The sequence below is a fragment of the Hypanus sabinus genome, chromosome 4, assembly GCF_030144855.1.
Source record: "Hypanus sabinus isolate sHypSab1 chromosome 4, sHypSab1.hap1, whole genome shotgun sequence".
Lineage (NCBI taxonomy): Eukaryota > Metazoa > Chordata > Chondrichthyes > Myliobatiformes > Dasyatidae > Hypanus > Hypanus sabinus.
In genome coordinates, this window is record NC_082709.1 from 97,007,474 (window position 1) to 97,027,886 (window position 20,413).

General features: G+C 53.7%; 1 protein-coding gene across 2 annotated transcripts in view; it reads right to left on the minus strand.

The window, feature by feature from the left end:
* The window catches only part of ace2 (angiotensin I converting enzyme 2), a 209,307-nt gene that overhangs the window by 69,374 nt on the left and 119,520 nt on the right, over positions 1 to 20,413 (minus strand). For both annotated transcript variants that reach the window (XM_059967697.1, XM_059967698.1), the window contains exon 16: positions 17,634 to 17,747. In XM_059967697.1, the coding sequence (XP_059823680.1) occupies positions 17,634 to 17,747 (114 nt within the window). The remainder of the gene's footprint in view (positions 1 to 17,633; positions 17,748 to 20,413) is intronic.

A 20,413-nucleotide genomic window follows, 5' to 3' on the forward strand; every position in this document is an offset into this window, starting at 1 on the left:
TGGGAATAGGCGAGGATGCTGATCAGGACAGAGGGATTCTGGGAATAGGCGAGGTTGCTGAGCAGGACAGAGCGAGTCAGGCAAAAGTCGAGGTTGCTGAGCAGGACAGAGGGAGTCAGGCAATAGGCGAGTTTGCTGGGCAGGACAGAGCGAGTCAGACAATAGGCGAGGTTGCTGAGCAGGACAGAGGGAGTCTGGGAATAGGCGAGGTTGCTGAGTAGGACAGAGGGAGTCTGGGAATAGGCGAGGTTGCTGGGCAGGACAGAGAGAGTCAGACAATAGGCGAGGTTGCTGAGCAGGACAGAGGGAGTCAGGGAATAGGCGAGGTTGCTGAGTAGGACACAGGGAGTCTGGGAATAGGCGAGGTTGCTGGGCAGGACAGAGAGAGTCAGGCAATAGGCAAGGTTGCTGAGCAGGACAGAGGGAGTCAGGGAATAGGCGCGGTTGCTGAGTAGGACAGAGTGGGAATAGGCAAGGATGCTGATCAGGACAGAGGGATTCTGGGAATAGGTGAGTTTGCTGAACAGGACAGAGGGAGTCTGGGAATAGTTGAGGATGCTGATCAGGACAGAGGGAGTCTGGGAATATGTGAGGATGCTGATCAGGACAGAGGGATTCAGGGAATAGGCGAGTTTGCTGAGCAGGACAGAGGGAGTCTGGGAATAGGCGAGGTTGCTGAGCAGGACAGAAGGAGTCTGGGAATAGGCGAGGATGCTGATCAGGACAGAGGGATTCTGGGAATAGGCGAGTTTGCTGAGCAGGACAGAAGGAGTCTGGGAATAGGCGAGGATGCTGATCAGGACAGAGTGATTCTGGGAATAGGCGAGGATGCTGATCAGGACAGAGGGATTCTGGGAATAGGCGAGTTTGCTGAGCAGGACAGAGGGAGTCTGGGAATAGGCGAGGTTGCTGAGCAGGACAGAAGGAGTCTGGGAATTGGCGAGGTTGCTGAGCAGGACAGAGGGAGTCAGGGAATTGGCGAGGTTGCTGAGCAGGACAGAAGGAGTCAGGGAATTGGCGAGGTTGCTGAGCAGGACAGAGCGAGTCAGGGAACAGGCGAGGATGCTGAGCAGGGCAGAAGGAGTCAGGGAACAGGCGAGGTTGCTGAGCAGGACAGAAGGAGTCAGGGAACAGGCGAGGTTGCTGAGCAGGACAGAGGGAGTCAGGGAATAGGCGAGGTTGCTGAGCAGGACAGAGGGAGTCAGGGAATAGGCGAGGTTGCTGAGCAGGGCAGAGGGAGTCAGGGAATAGGCGAGGTTGCTGAGTAGGACACAGGGAGTCTGGGAATAGGCGAGGATGCTGATCAGGACAGAGGGATTCTGGGAATAGGCGAGTTTGCTGAGCAGGACAGAGGGAGTCTGGGAATAGTTGAGGATGCTGATCAGGACAGAGGGATTCAGGGAATAGGCGAGTTTGCAGAGCAGGACAGAGGGAGTCTGGGAATATGTGAGGATGCTGATCAGGACAGAGGGATTCAGGGAATAGGCGAGTTTGCTGAGCAGGACAGAGGGAGTCTGGGAATAGGCGAGGTTGCTGAGCAGGACAGAAGGAGTCTGGGAATAGGCGAGGTTGCTTAGAAGGACAGAGGGAGTCAGGCAGTTGTCGAGGATGCTGATCAGGACAGAAGGAGTCAGGTAACAGGCGAGGTTGCTGAGCAGGACAGAAGGAGTCAGGGAATAGGCAAGGTTGCTGAGCAGGACAGATGGAGTCAGGCAATAGGCGAGGTTGCTGAGCAAGACAGAAGGAGTCAGGCAATAGGCAAGGCTACTGAATAGGACACAGGGAGTCAGGCAATAGGTGAGGTTGCTGAGCAGGACAGAGGGAGTCAGGCAATAGGCGAGGTTGCTGAGTAGGACAGAGGGAGTCTGGGAATAGGCGAGGTTGCTGGGTAGGACAGAGAGAGTCAGGCAATAGGCAAGGTTGCTGAGCAGGACAGAGGGAGTCAGGGAATAGGCGCGGTTGCTGAGTAGGACAGAGTGGGAATAGGCGAGGATGCTGATCAGGACAGAGGGATTCTGGGAATAGGTGAGTTTGCTGAGCAGGACAGAGGGAGTCTGGGAATAGTTGAGGATGCTGATCAGGACAGAGGGAGTCTGGGAATATGTGAGGATGCTGATCAGGACAGAGGGATTCAGGGAATAGGCGAGTTTGCTGAGCAGGACAGAGGGAGTCTGGGAATAGGCGAGGTTGCTTAGCAGGACAGAGGGAGTCAGGCAGTTGGCGAGGATGCTGATCAGGACAGAAGGAGTCAGGGAACAGGCGACGTTGCTGAGCAGGACAGAAGGAGTCAGGGAATAGGCGAGGTTGCTGAGCAGGACAGAGCGAGTCAGGCAATAGTCGAGGTTGCTGAGCAGGACAGATGGAGTCAGGCAATAGGCGAGGTTGCTGAGCAAGACAGAAGGAATCAGGCAATAGGCAAGGCTACTGAATAGGACACAGGGAGTCAGGCAATAGGCGAGGTTGCTGAGCAGGACAGAGGGAGTCAGGCAATAGTCGAGGTTGCTGAGCAGGACAGATGGAGTCAGGCAATAGGCGAGGTTGCTGAGCAGGACAGAGCGAGTCAGGCAAAAGTCGAGGTTGCTGAGCAGGACAGAGGGAGTCAGGGAATAGGCGAGGTTGATGAGCAGGACAGATGGAGTCAGGCAATAGGCGAGGTTGCTGAGCTGGACAGAGGGTGTCAGGCCATAGGCAAGGTTGCTGAGCAGGTGTGAGGGAGTCAGGGAATCGGCGAGATTGCTGATCTGGAAAGAGGGAGTCAAGGAATTGGTGAGGTTGCTGAGCAGGACAGAAGGAGTCAGGGAATACGCGAGGTTGCTGAGCAGCACAGAAGGAGTCAGGGAATTGGCGAGGTTGCTGAGCAGGACAGAAGGAGTCAGGGAATTGGCGAGGTTGCTGAGCAGGACAGAGAGAGTCAGGGAATTGGCGAGGTTGCTGAGCAGGACAGAAGGATTCAGGCAACAGGCTAGGTTGCTGAGCAGGACAGAGGGATGCAGGCAATTGGCGAGGTTGCAGGACAGATGGAATCAGGCAACAGGTGAGGCTGCTGACCAGGACAGAAGGAGTCAGGGAACAGGCGAGGTTGCTGAGCGGGTCTGAGGGAGTCTGGCAATATGCGAGGTTGCTGAGCAGGATAGAGAGCGTCAGGGAATAGGCGAGGTTGCTGACCAGGACAGCGGGAGTCAGGGAATAGGCGAGGTTGCTGAGCAGGACAGAAGGAGTCTGGGAATATGCGAGGATGCTGATCAGGACAGAGGGATTCTGGGAATAGGCGAGTTTGCTGAGCAGGACAGAAGGAGTCTGGGAATAGGCGAGGATGCTGATCAGGACAGAGGGATTCTGGGAATAGGCGAGGATGCTGATCAGGACAGAGGGATTCTGGGAATAGGCGAGGTTGCTGAGTAGGACAGAGCGAGTCAGGCAAAAGTCGAGGTTGCTGAGCAAGACAGAGCGAGTCAGGCAATAGTCGAGGTTGCTGAGCAGGACAGAGGGAGTCAGGCAATAGGCGAGGTTGCTGAGTAGGACAGAGGGAGTCTGGGAATAGGCGAGGTTGCTGGGCAGGACAGAGAGAGTCAGGCAATAGGCAAGGTTGCTGAGCAGGACAGAGGGAGTCAGGGAATAGGCGCGGTTGCTGAGTAGGACAGAGTGGGAATAGGCGAGGATGCTGATCAGGACAGAGGGATTCTGGGAATAGGTGAGTTTGCTGAGCAGGACAGAGGGAGTCTGGGAATAGTTGAGGATGCTGATCAGGACAGAGGGAGTCTTGGAATATGTGAGGATGCTGATCAGGACAGAGGGATTCAGGGAATAGGCGAGTTTGCTGAGCAGGACAGAGGGAGTCTGGGAATAGGCGAGGTTGCTTAGCAGGACAGAGGGAGTCAGGCAGTTGGCGAGGATGCTGATCAGGACAGAAGGAGTCAGGGAACAGGCGACGTTGCTGAGCAGGACAGAAGGAGTCAGGGAATAGGCGAGGTTGCTGAGCAGGACAGAGGGAGTCAGGCAATAGGTGAGGTTGCTGAGCAGGACAGAGCGAGTCAGGCAATAGGCGAGGTTGCTGAGCAGGACAGAGGGAGTCAGGCAATAGTCGAGGTTGCTGAGCAGGACAGATGGAGTCAGGCAATAGGCGAGGTTGCTGAGCAGGACAGAGGGTGTCAGGGAATAGGCGAGGTTGATGAGCAGGACAGATGGAGTCAGGCAATAGGCGAGGTTGCTGAGCTGGACAGAGGGTGTCAGGCCATAGGCAAGGTTGCTGAGCAGGTGTGAGGGAGTCAGGGAATCGGCGAGATTGCTGATCTGGAAAGAGGGAGTCAAGGAATTGGTGAGGTTGCTGAGCAGGACAGAAGGTGTCAGGGAATACGCGAGGTTGCTGAGCAGCACAGAAGGAGTCAGGGAATTGGCGAGGTTGCTGAGCAGGACAGAAGGAGTCAGGGAATAGTCGAGGTTGCTGAGCAGGACAGAGGGAGTCAGGCAATAGGCGAGGTTGCTGAGTAGGACAGAGAGTCTGGGAATAGGCGAGGTTGCTGGGCAGGACAGAGAGAGTCAGGCAATAGGCAAGGTTGCTGAGCAGGACAGAGGGAGTCAGGGAATAGGCGCGGTTGCTGAGTAGGACAGAGTGGGAATAGGCGAGGATGCTGATCAGGACAGAGGGATTCTGGGAATAGGTGAGTTTGCTGAGCAGGACAGAGGGAGTCTGGGAATAGTTGAGGATGCTGATCAGGACAGAGGGAGTCTGGGAATATGTGAGGATGCTGATCAGGACAGAGGGATTCAGGGAATAGGCGAGTTTGCTGAGCAGGACAGAGGGAGTCTGGGAATAGGCGAGGTTGCTGAGCAGGACAGAAGGAGTCTGGGAATAGGCGAGGATGCTGATCAGGACAGAGGGATTCTGGGAATAGGCGAGGTTGCTGAGCAGGACAGAGGGAGTCAGGCAATAGGCGAGGTTGCTGAGCAGGACAGAGCGAGTCAGGCAAAAGTCGAGGTTGCTGAGCAAGACAGAGCGAGTCAGGCAATTGTCGAGGTAGCTGAGCAGGACAGAGGGAGTCAGGCAATAGGCGAGTTTGCTGGGCAGGACAGAGAGAGTCAGACAATAGGCGAGGTTGCTGAGCAGGACAGAGGGAGTCTGGGAATAGGCGAGGTTGCTGAGTAGGACAGAGGGAGTCTGGGAATAGGCGAGGTTGCTGGGCAGGACAGAGAGAGTCAGACAATAGGCGAGGTTGCTGAGCAGGACAGAGGGAGTCAGGGAATAGGCGAGGTTGCTGAGTAGGACAGAGGGAGTCTGGGAATAGGCGAGGATGCTGATCAGGACAGAGGGATTCTGGGAATAGGTGAGTTTGCTGAACAGGACAGAGGGAGTCTGGGAATAGTTGAGGATGCTGATCAGGACAGAGGGAGTCTGGGAATATGTGAGGATGCTGATCAGGACAGAGGGATTCAGGGAATAGGCGAGTTTGCTGAGCAGGACAGAGGGAGTCTGGGAATAGGCGAGGTTGCTGAGCAGGACAGAAGGAGTCTGGGAATAGGCGAGGATGCTGATCAGGACAGAGGGATTCTGGGAATAGGCGAGTTTGCTGAGCAGGACAGAAGGAGTCTGGGAATAGGCGAGGATGCTGATCAGGACAGAGGGATTCTGGGAATAGGCGAGGTTGCTGAGCAGGACAGAGGGAGTCAGGCAATAGGCGAGGTTGCTGAGCAGGACAGAGCGAGTCAGGCAAAAGTCGAGGTTGCTGAGCAAGACAGAGCGAGTCAGGCAATAGTCGAGGTTGCTGAGCAGGACAGAGGGAGTCAGGCAATAGGCGAGGTTGCTGCGTAGGACAGAGGGAGTCTGGGAATAGGCGAGGTTGCTGGGCAGGACAGAGAGAGTCAGGCAATAGGCAAGGTTGCTGAGCAGGACAGAGGGAGTCAGGGAATAGGCGCGGTTGCTGAGTAGGACAGAGTGGGAATAGGCGAGGATGCTGATCAGGACAGAGGGATTCTGGGAATAGGTGAGTTTGCTGAGCAGGACAGAGGGAGTCTGGGAATAGTTGAGGATGCTGATCAGGACAGAGGGAGTCTGGGAATATGTGAGGATGCTGATCAGGACAGAGGGATTCAGGGAATAGGCGAGTTTGCTGAGCAGGACAGAGGGAGTCTGGGAATAGGCGAGGTTGCTGAGCAGGACAGAAGGAGTCTGGGAATTGGCGAGGTTGCTGAGCAGGACAGAGGGAGTCAGGGAATTGGCGAGGTTGCTGAGCAGGACAGAAGGAGTCAGGGAATTGGCGAGGTTGCTGAGCAGGACAGAGGGAGTCAGGGAATTGGCGAGGTTGCTGAGCAGGACAGAGGGAGTCTGGGAATAGGTGAGGATGCTGATCAGGACAGAGGGATTCAGGGAATAGGCGAGGTTGCTGATCAGGACAGAGGGAGTCAGGCAATAGTCGAGGTTGCTGAGCAGGACAGAGGGAGTCAGGCAATAGGCGAGGTTGCTGAGCAGGACAGAGGGAGTCAGGGAACAGGCGAGGTTGCTGAGCAGGACAGAAGGAGTCAGGGAACAGGCGAGGTTGCTGAGCAGGACAGAAGGAGTCAGGGAACAGGCGAGGATGCTGAGCAGGGCAGAAGGAGTCAGGGAACAGGCGAGGTTGCTGAGCAGGACAGAAGGAGTCAGGGAACAGGCGAGGTTGCTGAGCAGGGCAGAGGGAGTCAGGGAATAGGCGAGGTTGCTGAGCAGGGCAGAGGGAGTCAGGGAATAGGCGAGGTTGCTGAGTAGGACACAGGGAGTCTGGGAATAGGCGAGGTTGCTGAGTAGCGCAGAGGGAGTCTGGGAATAGGCGAGGTTGCTGGGCAGGACAGAGAGAGTCAGACAATAGGCGAGGTTGCTGGGCAGGACAGAGGGAGTCAGGGAATAGGCGAGGTTGCTGAGTAGGACACAGGGAGTCTGGGAATAGGCGAGGATGCTGATCAGGACAGAGGGATTCTGGGAATAGGCGAGTTTGCTGAGCAGGACAGAGGGAGTCTGGGAATAGTTGAGGATGCTGATCAGGACAGAGGGATTCAGGGAATAGGCGAGTTTGCAGAGCAGGACAGAGGGAGTCTGGGAATATGTGAGGATGCTGATCAGGACAGAGGGATTCAGGGAATAGGCGAGTTTGCTGAGCAGGACAGAGGGAGTCTGGGAATAGGCGAGGTTGCTGAGCAGGACAGAAGGAGTCTGGGAATAGGCGATGTTGCTTAGAAGGACAGAGGGAGTCAGGCAGTTGTCGAGGATGCTGATCAGGACAGAAGGAGTCAGGTAACAGGCGAGGTTGCTGAGCAGGACAGAAGGAGTCAGGGAATAGGCAAGGTTGCTGAGCAGGACAGATGGAGTCAGGCAATAGGCGAGGTTGCTGAGCAAGACAGAAGGAGTCAGGCAATAGGCAAGGCTACTGAATAGGACACAGGGAGTCAGGCAATAGGTGAGGTTGCTGAGCAGGACAGAGCGAGTCAGGCAATAGTCGAGGTTGCTGAGCAGGACAGAGCGAGTCAGGCAATAGGCGAGGTTGCTGAGCAGGACAGAGGGAGTCAGGCAATAGGCGAGGTTGCTGAGCAGGACAGAGGGAGTCAGGCAATAGGCGAGGTTGCTGAGCAGGACAGAAGGAGTCAGGGAATAGGCGAGGTTGCTGAGCAGGACAGAGGGAGTCAGGCAATAGTCGAGGTTGCTGAGCAGGACAGAGGGAGTCAGGCAATAGGCGAGGTTGCTGAGCAGGACAGAGGGAGTCAGGCAATAGCCGAGGTTGCTGAGCAGGACAGAGGGAGTCAGGCATTAGGCGAGGTTGCTGAGCAGGACAGAGGGAGTCAGGCAATAGGCGAGGTTGCTGAGCAGGACAGAGGGAGTCAGGCAAAAGTCGAGGTTGCTGAGCAAGACAGAGCGAGTCAGGCAATATGCGAGGTTGCTGAGCTGGACAGATGGAGTCAGGGAACAGGCGAGGTTGCTGAGCAGGACAGAAGGAGTCTGGGAATAGGCGAGGTTGCTGAGCAGGATAGAGGGCGTCAGGGAATATGCGAGGTTGCTGAGTAGGACAGAGGGAGTCTGGGAATAGGCGAGGATGCTGATCAGGACAGAGGGATTCAGGTAATAGGCGAGTTTGCTGAGCAGGACAGAGGGAGTCTGGGAATAGGTGAGGATGCTGATCAGGACAGAGGGATTCAGGGAATAGGCGAGTTTGCTGAGCAGGACAGAGGGAGTCTGGGAATAGGCGAGGTTGCTGAGCAGGACAGAAGGAGTCTGGGAATAGGCGAGGATGCTGATCAGGACAGAGGGATTCTGGGAATAGGCGAGGTTGCTGAGCAGGACAGAGGGAGTCAGGCAATAGGCGAGGTTGCTGAGCAGGACAGAGCGAGTCAGGCAAAAGTCGAGGTTGCTGAGCAAGACAGAGCGAGTCAGGCAATAGTCGAGGTTGCTGAGCAGGACAGAGGGAGTCAGGCAATAGGCGAGGTTGCTGCGTAGGACAGAGGGAGTCTGGGAATAGGCGAGGTTGCTGGGCAGGACAGAGAGAGTCAGGCAATAGGCAAGGTTGCTGAGCAGGACAGAGGGAGTCAGGGAATAGGCGCGGTTGCTGAGTAGGACAGAGTGGGAATAGGCGAGGATGCTGATCAGGACAGAGGGATTCTGGGAATAGGTGAGTTTGCTGAGCAGGACAGAGGGAGTCTGGGAATAGTTGAGGATGCTGATCAGGACAGAGGGAGTCTGGGAATATGTGAGGATGCTGATCAGGACAGAGGGATTCAGGGAATAGGCGAGTTTGCTGAGCAGGACAGAGGGAGTCTGGGAATAGGCGAGGTTGCTGAGCAGGACAGAAGGAGTCTGGGAATAGGCGAGGTTGCTGAGCAGGACAGAGGGAGTCAGGGAATTGGCGAGGTTGCTGAGCAGGACAGAAGGAGTCAGGGAATTGGCGAGGTTGCTGAGCAGGACAGAGGGAGTCTGGGAATAGGTGAGGATGCTGATCAGGACAGAGGGATTCAGGGAATAGGCGAGGTTGCTGAGCAGGACAGAGGGAGTCAGGCAATAGTCGAGGTTGCTGAGCAGGACAGAGGGAGTCAGGCAATAGGCGAGGTTGCTGAGCAGGACAGAGGGAGTCAGGGAACAGGCGAGGTTGCTGAGCAGGACAGAAGGAGTCAGGGAACAGGCGAGGTTGCTGAGCAGGACAGAAGGAGTCAGGGAACAGGCGAGGATGCTGAGCAGGGCAGAAGGAGTCAGGGAACAGGCGAGGTTGCTGAGCAGGACAGAAGGAGTCAGGGAACAGGCGAGGTTGCTGAGCAGGACAGAGGGAGTCAGCGAACAGGCGAGGTTGCTGAGCAGGACAGAAGGAGTCAGGGAACAGGCGAGGTTGCTGAGCAGGACAGAGGGAGTCAGGCAAAAGTCGAGGTTGCTGAGCAAGACAGAGCGAGTCAGGCAATAGGCGAGGTTGCTGAGCAGGACAGAGGGAGTCAGGGAATAGGCGAGGTTGCTGAGCAGGACAGAGGGAGTCAGGCAAAAGTCGAGGTTGCTGAGCAAGACAGAGCGAGTCAGGCAATAGGCGAGGTTGCTGAGCAGGACAGAGGGAGTCAGGGAATAGGCGAGTTTGCTGAGCAGGACAGAGGGAGTCTGGGAATAGGCGAGGTTGCTGAGTAGGGCAGAGGGAGTCTGGGAATAGGCGAGGTTGCTGGGCAGGACAGAGAGAGTCAGACAATAGGCGAGGTTGCTGAGCAGGACAGAGGGAGTCAGGGAATAGGCGAGGTTGCTGAGTAGGACACAGGGAGTCTGGGAATAGGCGAGGATGCTGATCAGGACAGAGGGATTCTGGGAATAGGCGAGTTTGCTGAGCAGGACAGAGGGAGTCTGGGAATAGTTGAGGATGCTGATCAGGACAGAGGGATTCAGGGAATAGGCGAGTTTGCTGAGCAGGACAGAGGGAGTCTGGGAATATGTGAGGATGCTGATCAGGACAGAGGGATTCAGGGAATAGGCGAGTTTGCTGAGCAGGACAGAGGGAGTCTGGGAATAGGCGAGGTTGCTGAGCAGGACAGAAGGAGTCTGGGAATAGGCGAGGTTGCTTAGCAGGACAGAGGGAGTCAGGCAGTTGTCGAGGATGCTGATCAGGACAGAAGGAGTCAGGTAACAGGCGAGGTTGCTGAGCAGGACAGAAGGAGTCAGGGAATAGGCGAGGTTGCTGAGCAGGACAGAGCGAGTCAGGCAATAGTCGAGGTTGCTGAGCAGGACAGATGGAGTCAGGCAATAGGCGAGGTTGCTGAGCAAGACAGAAGGAGTCAGGCAATAGGCAAGGCTACTGAATAGGACACAGGGAGTCAGGCAATAGGTGAGTTTGCTGAGCAGGACAGAGCGAGTCAGGCAATAGGCGAGGTTGCTGAGCAGGACAGAAGGAGTCAGGGAATAGGCGAGGTTGCTGAGCAGGACAGAGGGAGTCAGGCAATAGTCGACGTTGCTGAGCAGGACAGAGGGAGTCAGGCAAAAGTCGAGGTTGCTGAGCAAGACAGAGCGAGTCAGGCAATATGCGAGGTTGCTGAGCTGGACAGATGGAGTCAGGGAACAGGCGAGGTTGCTGAGCGGGTCTTAGGGAGTCAGGCAATATGCGAGGTTGCTGAGCAGGATAGAGGGCGTCAGGGAATATGCGAGGTTGCTGAGTAGGACAGAGGGAGTCTGGGAATAGGCGAGGATGCTGATCAGGACAGAGGGATTCAGGTAATAGGCGAGTTTGCTGAGCAGGACAGAGGGAGTCTGGGAATAGGTGAGGATGCTGATCAGGACAGAGGGATTCAGGGAATAGGCGAGTTTGCTGAGCAGGACAGAGGGAGTCTGGGAATAGGTGAGGATGCTGATCAGGACAGAGGGATTCAGGGAATAGGCGAGTTTGCTGAGCAGGACAGAGGGAGTCTGGGAATAGGCGAGGTTGCTGAGCAGGACAGAAGGAGTCTGGGAATAGGCGAGGATGCTGATCAGGACAGAGGGATTCAGGCAATAGGCGAGGTTGCTGAGCAAGACAGAGGGAGTCAGGCAATAGGCGAGGTTGCTGAGTAGGACAGAGGGAGTCTGGGAATAGGCGAGGTTGCTGGGCAGGACAGAGAGTGTCAGGGAATAGGCGCGGTTGCTGAGTAGGACAGAGTGGGAATAGGCGAGGATGCTGATCAGGACAGAGGGATTCTGGGAATAGGCGAGTTTGCTGAGCAGGACAGAGGGAGTCTGGGAATAGGCGAGGTTGCTGAGCAGGACAGAAGGAGTCTGGGAATAGGCGAGGTTGCTTAGCAGGACAGAGGGAGTCAGGCAGTTGGCGAGGATGCTGATCAGGACAGAAGGAGTCAGGGAATACGCGAGGTTGCTGAGCAGCACAGAAGGAGTCAGGGAATTGGCGAGGTTGCTGAGCAGGACAGAAGGAGTCAGGGAATTGGCGAGGTTGCTGAGCAGGACAGAGGGAGTCAGACAATTGCCGAGGTTGCTGAGCGGGTCTGAGGGAGTCAGGGAATTGGCGAGGTTGCTGAGCAGGACAGAAGGATTCAGGCAACAGGCTAGGTTGCTGAGCAGGACAGAGGGATGCAGGCAATTGGCGAGGTTTCAGGAGAGATGGAATCAGGCAACAGGTGAGGCTGCTGAGCTGGACAGATGGAGTGAGGCAACAGGTGAGGCTGCTGAGCAGGACAGAAGGAGTCAGGGAACAGGCGAGGTTGCTGAGCAGGACAGAGTCAGGCAATAGGCGAGGTTGCTGAGCAGGACAGAGGGAGTCAGGCAATTGGCGAGGTTCCAGGACAGAAGGATTCAGGCAACAGGCGAGGTTGCTGAGCAGGACAGAGGGAGTCAGGGAACAGGCGAGGATGCTGAGCAGGACAGAAGGAGTCAGGGAACAGGCGAGGTTGCTGAGCAGGACAGAGGGAGTCAGGGAATTGGCGAGGTTGCTGAGCAGGACAGAAGGATCCAAGCAACTGGCTAGGTTGCTGAGCAGGACAGAGGGATGCAGGCAATTGGCGAGGTTGCAGGACAGATGGAATCAGGCAACAGGTGAGGTTGCTGAGCAGGACAGAAGGAGTCTGGGAACAGGCGAGGTTGCTGAGCGGGTCTGAGGGAGTCTGGCAATATGCGAGGTTGCTGAGCAAGATAGAGGGCGTCAGGGAATAGGCGAGGTTGCTGACCAGGACAGCGGGAGTCAGGGAATTGGCGAGGTTGCTGAGCAGGACAGAAGGAGTCAGGGAATTGGCGAGGTTGCTGAGCAGGACAGAGGGAGTCAGGGAATTGGCGAGGTTGCTGAGCAGGACAGAGGGAGTCTGGGAATAGGTGAGGATGCTGATCAGGACAGATGGATTCAGGGAATAGGCGAGGTTGCTGAGCAGGACAGAGGGAGTCTGGGAATAGGCGAGGTTGCTGAGCAGGACAGAAGGAGTCTGGGAATAGGCGAGGATGCTGATCAGGACAGAGGGATTCTGGGAATAGGCGAGGTTGCTGAGCAGGACAGAGGGAGTCAGGCAATAGGCGAGGTTGCTGAGCAGGACAGAAGGAGTCTGGGAATAGGCGAGGATGCTGATCAGGACAGAGGGATTCTGGGAATAGGCGAGGTTGCTGAGCAGGACAGAGCGAGTCAGGCAAAAGTCAAGGTTGCTGAGCAAGACAGAGCGAGTCAGGCAATAGTCGAGGTTGCTGAGCAGGACAGAGGGAGTCAGGCAATAGGCGAGGTTTGCTGAGTAGGACAGAGGGAGTCTGGGAATAGGCGCGGTTGCTGGGCAGCACAGAGAGAGTCAGGCAATAGGCAAGGTTGCTGAGCAGGACAGAGGGAGTCAGGGAATAGGCGCGGTTGCTGAGTAGGACAGAGTGGGAATAGGCGAGGATGCTGATCAGGACAGAGGGATTCTGGGAATAGGTGAGTTTGCTGAGCAGGACAGAGGGAGTCTGGGAATAGTTGAGGATGCTGATCAGGACAGAGGGAGTCTGGGAATATGTGAGGATGCTGATCAGGACAGAGGGATTCAGGGAATAGGCGAGTTTGCTGAGCAGGACAGAGGGAGTCTGGGAATAGGCGAGGTTGCTGAGCAGGACAGAAGGAGTCTGGGAATAGGCGAGGTTGCTTAGCAGGTCAGAGGGAGTCAGGCAGTTGGCGAGGATGCTGATCAGGACAGAAGGAGTCAGGGAACAGGCGAGGTTGCTGAGCAGGACAGAAGGAGTCAGGGAATAGGCGAGGTTGCTGAGCAGGACAGAGGGAGTCAGGCAATAGGCGAGGTTGCTGAGCAAGACAGAGGGAGTCTGGGAATAGGTGAGGATGCTGATCAGGACAGATGGATTCAGGGAATAGGCGAGGTTGCTGAGCAGGACAGAGGGAGTCTGGGAATAGGCGAGGTTGCTGAGCAGGACAGAAGGAGTCTGGGAATAGGCGAGGATGCTGATCAGGACAGAGGGATTCTGGGAATAGGCGAGGTTGCTGAGCAGGACAGAGGGAGTCAGGCAATAGGCGAGGTTGCTGAGCAGGACAGAGCGAGTCAGGCAAAAGTCAAGGTTGCTGAGCAAGACAGAGCGAGTCAGGCAATAGTCGAGGTTGCTGAGCAGGACAGAGGGAGTCAGGCAATAGGCGAGGTTGCTGAGTAGGACAGAGGGAGTCTGGGAATAGGCGCGGTTGCTGGGCAGCACAGAGAGAGTCAGGCAATAGGCAAGGTTGCTGAGCAGGACAGAGGGAGTCAGGGAATAGGCGCCGTTGCTGAGTAGGACAGAGTGGGAATAGGCGAGGATGCTGATCAGGACAGAGGGATTCTGGGAATAGGTGAGTTTGCTGAGCAGGACAGAGGGAGTCTGGGAATAGTTGAGGATGCTGATCAGGACAGAGGGAGTCTGGGAATATGTGAGGATGCTGATCAGGACAGAGGGATTCAGGGAATAGGCGAGTTTGCTGAGCAGGACAGAGGGAGTCTGGGAATAGGCGAGGTTGCTGAGCAGGACAGAAGGAGTCTGGGAATAGGCGAGGTTGCTTAGCAGGACAGAGGGAGTCAGGCAGTTGGCGAGGATGCTGATCAGGACAGAAGGAGTCAGGGAACAGGCGAGGTTGCTGAGCAGGACAGAAGGAGTCAGGGAATAGGCGAGGTTGCTGAGCAGGACAGAGGGAGTCAGGCAATAGGCGAGGTTGCTGAGCAAGACAGAAGGAGTCAGGCAATAGGCAAGGCTACTGAATAGGACACAGGGAGTCAGGCAATAGGTGAGGTTGCTGAGCAGGACAGAGCGAGTCAGGCAATAGTCGAGGTTGCTGAGCAGGACAGATGGAGTCAGGCAATAGGCGAGGTTGCTGAGCAGGACAGATGGAGTCAGGCAATAGGCGAGGTTGCTGAGCAGGACAGAGGGAGTCAGGGAATAGGCGAGGTTGATGAGCAGGACAGATGGAGTCAGGCAATAGGCGAGGTTGCTGAGCTGGACAGAGGGTGTCAGGCCATAGGCAAGGTTGCTGAGCAGGTGTGAGGGAGTCAGGGAATCGGCGAGATTGCTGATCTGGAAAGAGGGAGTCAAGGAATTGGTGAGGTTGCTGAGCAGGACAGAGGGAGTCAGGGAATTGGCGAGGTTGCTGAGCAGGACAGAGGGAGTCAGGCAATTGCCGAGGTTGCTGAGCTGGTCTGAGGGAGTCAGGCAATATGCGAGGTTGCTGAGCTGGACAGAGGGAGTCAGGGAACAGGCGAGGTTGCTGAGCAGGACAGAAGGAGTCAGGGAACAGGCGAGGTTGCTGAGCAGGACAGAAGGAGTCAGGGAACAGGCGAGGTTGCTGAGCAGGACAGAGGGAGTCAGGGAACAGGCGAGGTTGCTGAGCAGGACAGAGGGAGTCAGGGAACAGGCGAGGTTGCTGAGCAGGTCAGAAGGAGTCAGGGAACAGGCGAGGATGCTGAGCAGGACAGAGGGAGTAGGGAACAGGCGAGGTTGCTGAGCAGGACAGAAGGAGTCAGGCAATAGGCGAGGTTGCTGAGCAGGACAGAGGGAGTCAGGCAATTGCCGAGGTTGCTGAGCTGGTCTGAGGGAGTCAGGCAACATGCGAGGTTGCTGAGCTGGACAGAGGGAGTCAGGGAACAGGCGAGGTTGCTGAGCAGGACAGAAGGAGTCAGGGAACAGGCGAGGTTGCTGAGCAGGACAGAAGGAGTCAGGGAACAGGCGAGGTTGCTGAGCAGGACAGAGGGAGTCAGGGAACAGGCGAGGTTGCTGAGCAGGACAGAGGGAGTCAGGGAACAGGCGAGGTTGCTGAGCAGGTCAGAAGGAGTCAGGGAACAGGCGAGGATGCTGAGCAGGACAGAGGGAGTAGGGAACAGGCGAGGTTGCTGAGCAGGACAGAAGGAGTCAGGCAATAGGCGAGGTTGCTGAGCAGGACAGAGGGAGTCAGGCAATTGCCGAGGTTGCTGAGCTGGTCTGAGGGAGTCAGGCAATATGCGAGGTTGCTGAGCTGGACAGAGGGAGTCAGGGAACAGGCGAGGTTGCTGAGCAGGACAGAAGGAGTCAGGGAACAGGCGAGGTTGCTGAGCAGGACAGAAGGAGTCAGGGAACAGGCGAGGTTGCTGAGCAGGACAGAGGGAGTCAGGGAACAGGCGAGGTTGCTGAGCAGGACAGAGGGAGTCAGGGAACAGGCGAGGTTGCTGAGCAGGTCAGAAGGAGTCAGGGAACAGGCGAGGATGCTGAGCAGGACAGAGGGAGTAGGGAACAGGCGAGGTTGCTGAGCAGGACAGAAGGAGTCAGGCAATAGGCGAGGTTGCTGAGCAGGACAGAGGGAGTCAGGCAATTGCCGAGGTTGCTGAGCTGGTCTGAGGGAGTCAGGCAATATGCGAGGTTGCTGAGCAGGACAGAGGGAGTCAGGGAACAGGCGAGGTTGCTGAGCAGGACAGAGGGAGTCAGGGAACAGGCGAGGTTGCTGAGCAGGTCAGAAGGAGTCAGGGAACAGGCGAGGATGCTGAGCAGGACAGAAGGAGTCAGGGAACAAGCGAGGATGCTGAGCAGGACAGAAGGAGTCAGGGAACAGGCGAGGTTGCTGAGCAGGACAGAAGGAGTCAGGGAACAGGCGAGGTTGCTGAGCAGGACAGAGGGAGTAGGGAACAGGCGAGGTTGCTGAGCAGGACAGAAGGAGTCAGGCAATAGGCGAGGTTGCTGAGCAGGACAGAGGGAGTCAGGCAATAGTCGAGGTTGCTGAGCAGGACAGATGGAATCAGGGAACAGGCGAGGTTGCTGAGCAGGACAGAAGGAGTCAGGGAACAGGCGAGGTTGCTGAGCAGGACAGAGGGAGTCAGGGAACAGGCGAGGTTGCTGAGCAGGACAGAGGGAGTCAGGGAACAGGCGAGGTTGCTGAGCAGGTCAGAAGGAGTCAGGGAACAGGCGAGGATGCTGAGCAGGACAGAAGGAGTCAGGGAACAAGCGAGGATGCTGAGCAGGACAGAAGGAGTCAGGGAACAGGCGAGGTTGCTGAGCAGGACAGAAGGAGTCAGGGAACAGGCGAGGTTGCTGAGCAGGACAGAGGGAGTAGGGAACAGGCGAGGTTGCTGAGCAGGACAGAAGGAGTCAGGCAATAGGCGAGGTTGCTGAGCAGGACAGAGGGAGTCAGGCAATAGTCGAGGTTGCTGAGCAGGACAGATGGAATCAGGGAATGGGCGAGGTTGCTGAGCAGGTGTGCGGGAGTCAGGCAATAGGCGAGATTGCTGATCTGGACAGAGGGAAGCAGCGAATATGCGAGGATGCTGATCAGGACAAAGGGATTCAGGGAATAGGCGAGGATGCTGATCAGGACAGAGGGATTCTGGGAATAGGCGAGGATGCTGATCAGTACAGAGGGATTCAGGGAATAGGCGAGGATGCTGATCAGGACAAATGGAGTCAGGGAATAGGCGAGGATGCTGATCAGGACGGAGGGATTCAGGCAATAGTTGAGGTTTCTGATTAGGTCAGAGGGAGTCTGGGAATAGGCGAGTTTGCTGAGCAGGACAGAGGGAGTCTGGGAATAGTCGAGGTTGCTGAGCAGGACAGAGGGAGTCTGGGAATAGGTGAGGATGCTGATCAGGACAGAGGGATTCTGGGAATAGGCGAGTTTTCTGAGCTGGACAGAGGGAGTCTGGGCATAGTCGATGTTTCTGAGCAGGACAGAGGGAGTCTGGGAATAGTCGAAGTTTCTGAGCAGGACAGAGGGAGTCTGGGAATAGGCGAGGTTGCTGAGCAGGATAGAGGGATTCTGGGAATAGGCGAGTTTGCTGAGCAGGACCGAGGGAGTCTGGGCATAGTCGATGTTTCTGAGCAGGACAGAGGGAGTCTGGGAATAGGCGAGGTTGCTGAGCAGGATAGAGGGATTCTGGGAATAGTCGAGTTTGCTGAGCAGGATAGAGGGATTCTGGGAATAGGCGAGTTTGCTGAGCAGGACAGAGGGAGTCAGGCAATAGGCGAGTTTGCTGAGCAGGACAGAGCGAGTCTGGGAATAGGCGAGGTTGCTGAGCAGGACAGAGGGAGCAGATTTCAGATTATTGGTGGCTTTATTCTTTCAGTCAGAACCATCTATTCATTTTCAACTTAGTTTTTTTTTAAGAGCTGTAACGAAGTGATGCTGTTGATTCATCTGCATGCACTGGTGGAGACTTCCTGCTGAGATGAACTGTTGTTTTGCAGAACGTGCATATGGATTATTTTTTCCGTGTGAATGAGGACCTCCAGTAGCTACCTGATGGCTTCCTCCACATCAGCCTTTGGAATAACCTCTGTGTTGTTTGGGTTGACAACATAGAAATAAAATGATATCCTTTTTGTTTCATCGAATATGTGGACATTTTCGGCCCTGTTTGAAAATAAAGAAAAGCATGTAGGCAATGATTAAAGTTTGTAGTCTATCTCCCTCACATTCTCAATACATTCATATATGTACACTGGTTAGACTGTGAACTGAAAGCAGTACTTGTGGGAATGACCAACCGCCTGCTCCAATCACAAGCTGGATTCAGACAGATTGGCCTGAGCTCACTCAGTGTGGAATCACATTGCATGTTCAAGTTCCTTTCTGGAGCCTGAGCACAGAAAGACTCCAGAGATGTGAAATTAGAACAAAGTGCAGAAACATGAGAACCCAGTGTGACTTCAAGTCGAGGCTGCCGCAGTGACAGCCTACCTGGCTGCCAGCTCAGGGACTGGTTTGGCAGGAAGAGCAGTCTTCACACCTGTGTATCTCCAAACCTGTGTGCATGGAGTGAGGTACCAACTTGCTAGAGAGTGCCATACCTTGGCACTGCTGCAGGTAACCATGAAACTGAACTCTCTTCCATTCCTTCCCAGAAGACCTTGGTCTCTATGATCTATTTCATTGCACCCAGGCTCTAAGGCAAATCTAACGCATTTCTACTGTGAATCTGCGGGTGGACCAGAAACTATGCAGTAGGAGTGTAATGTCAACACAGTCTTACTCCATGGGAACAGTGAAATAACGACTGATAATGAACAACAAAAATGGCCTGGATTTAAGGACAAAACATAATCGAAGGCCACATCACCAGATATCTTAAAGTGTATTTTGTGCATTGTTGAAAAGTAAAAAAATGGTTAAAAGAATGGTGGGCTAATTAGGGATACCATCTTGCAGAGGCAAAGGGCTTGATTGAGGCATTGGCTAGATACATATCTACACTAAAAAGGATGATTGTTACAATGGGAGGACAAGGAAAAGTTTGGATTAAATGAATGTAGATAGAGAGGAAAGGCTAAATTGATTGGTAAACTTACAAGTTATCTGGTCTGGACAGATACATTCTTTCTTTCTAAATCTTTTTATTAATATTAGTAATATGGACAGAATACAGATGATATATTGATAAAGAAATTACCAACATAGACATTCCATTACATATGAAAAAAAACATACATAATAGTTACAATATAAATGAGTTTACCAAGACATAAGCCATAAGATATATGTATGGACATAGTAAATCTAAATATTTCATAATGTATAATATAAAAAAAAACAGAAAAAAGAAAGAAAAAAAAACAAACAAAAAAAATTTATATAATGCAGAACTAGCTAATCTAATCTAATAACTATAACTAATAAGTAATATAAAAGAAAAAAAAACAAAAAAGAAGGAAAAAAAAAACAGGCTGTTTATAATATCTCACAAAAATAAGTATTCATCAATGCCGTCACTTCCGGACCTCTCAAAATACATAAGCTGAAAACTGGGAAATCAAATGAACTTGGCACAGGGTCATATGACATCATATGAAAATGTTGAATAAATGGTCTCCATAACTTTTCAAATTTAATAGAAGTCTCAAAAGTACCACTTCTAATTTTTTCTAAATTTAAACATAACATGGTTTGAGAGAACCAATTAAATACAGTGGGAGGATCAATTTCTTTCCAATTCAACAATATAGATCTTCTAGCCATCAGAGTTAGAAATGCAATTATTCGACGGGCTGGACAGATACATTCTAAGGTACTGAGAAAGGCCGAGATGGAAATAGCACAAAATCAAATCTCAAGCTTCAGTCTTACTTGGATGTGGAAGCATGCTAAAGAACAAAGGATGGTACCTTATTCAGAAAAGGCATAAACAATAAACTTGATAACTACACATCAATGCCACTGATGAGGGATTACCGAAGACCATACTGGAGGAGAAAATAAAACTATAGGACCTTAAGACATAGGAGCATTCTGCCCATTGACTCAGATCCACCATTCCATCTTGGCTGATTTCATATCCCTCTCAACCCCATTCTCCTGCCTCAGTCTCTACAGCTGCCTGTGGCAATGTATAGGTCACCCCTACCCTAGAAGAGATCCAAAGTATTCCTGTCACAGTATGTTGACAGGCCAACTGGGGGAATGCCATACTAGATCTAGTATTAGGTAACAAACCGGGTCAGGTCACAGATCTCTCAGTGGGTGCGCATCTGGGGGTCAGTGACCACCACTCCCTGGCCTTTAATGTTATCATGGAAAAGGATAGAATCAGAGAAGACAGGAAAATTTTTAATTGGGGAAGGGCAAATTATGAGGCTACAAGGCTAAAACTTACAGGTGTGAATTGGGATTATGCTTTTGCAGGGAAATGTGCTATGGACATGTGGTTGATATTTAGAGATCTCTTGCAGGATATTAGGGATAAATTTGTCCCCGTGAGGAAGATAAAGAATGGTAGGGTGAAGGAACAATGGGTGACAAGTGAGGTAGAGAATCTAGTTAGATGGAAGAAGGCAGCATACCAGAGGATTAGGAAGCAAGGATCAGATGAGTTTATTGAGGAATATAGGGTAGCAAGAAAGGAGCTTAAGAATGGGCTGAGGAGAGCAAGAAGGGGGTATGAGAAGGCCTTGGTGAGTAGGGTAAAGGAAAACTCCAAGGCATTCTTCAATTATATGAAGAACAAAAGGTTGACAGGAGTGAAGATAGAACTGATTAGAGATAAAGGTGGGAAGATGTGCCTGGAGGCTGTGGAAGAGAGCAAG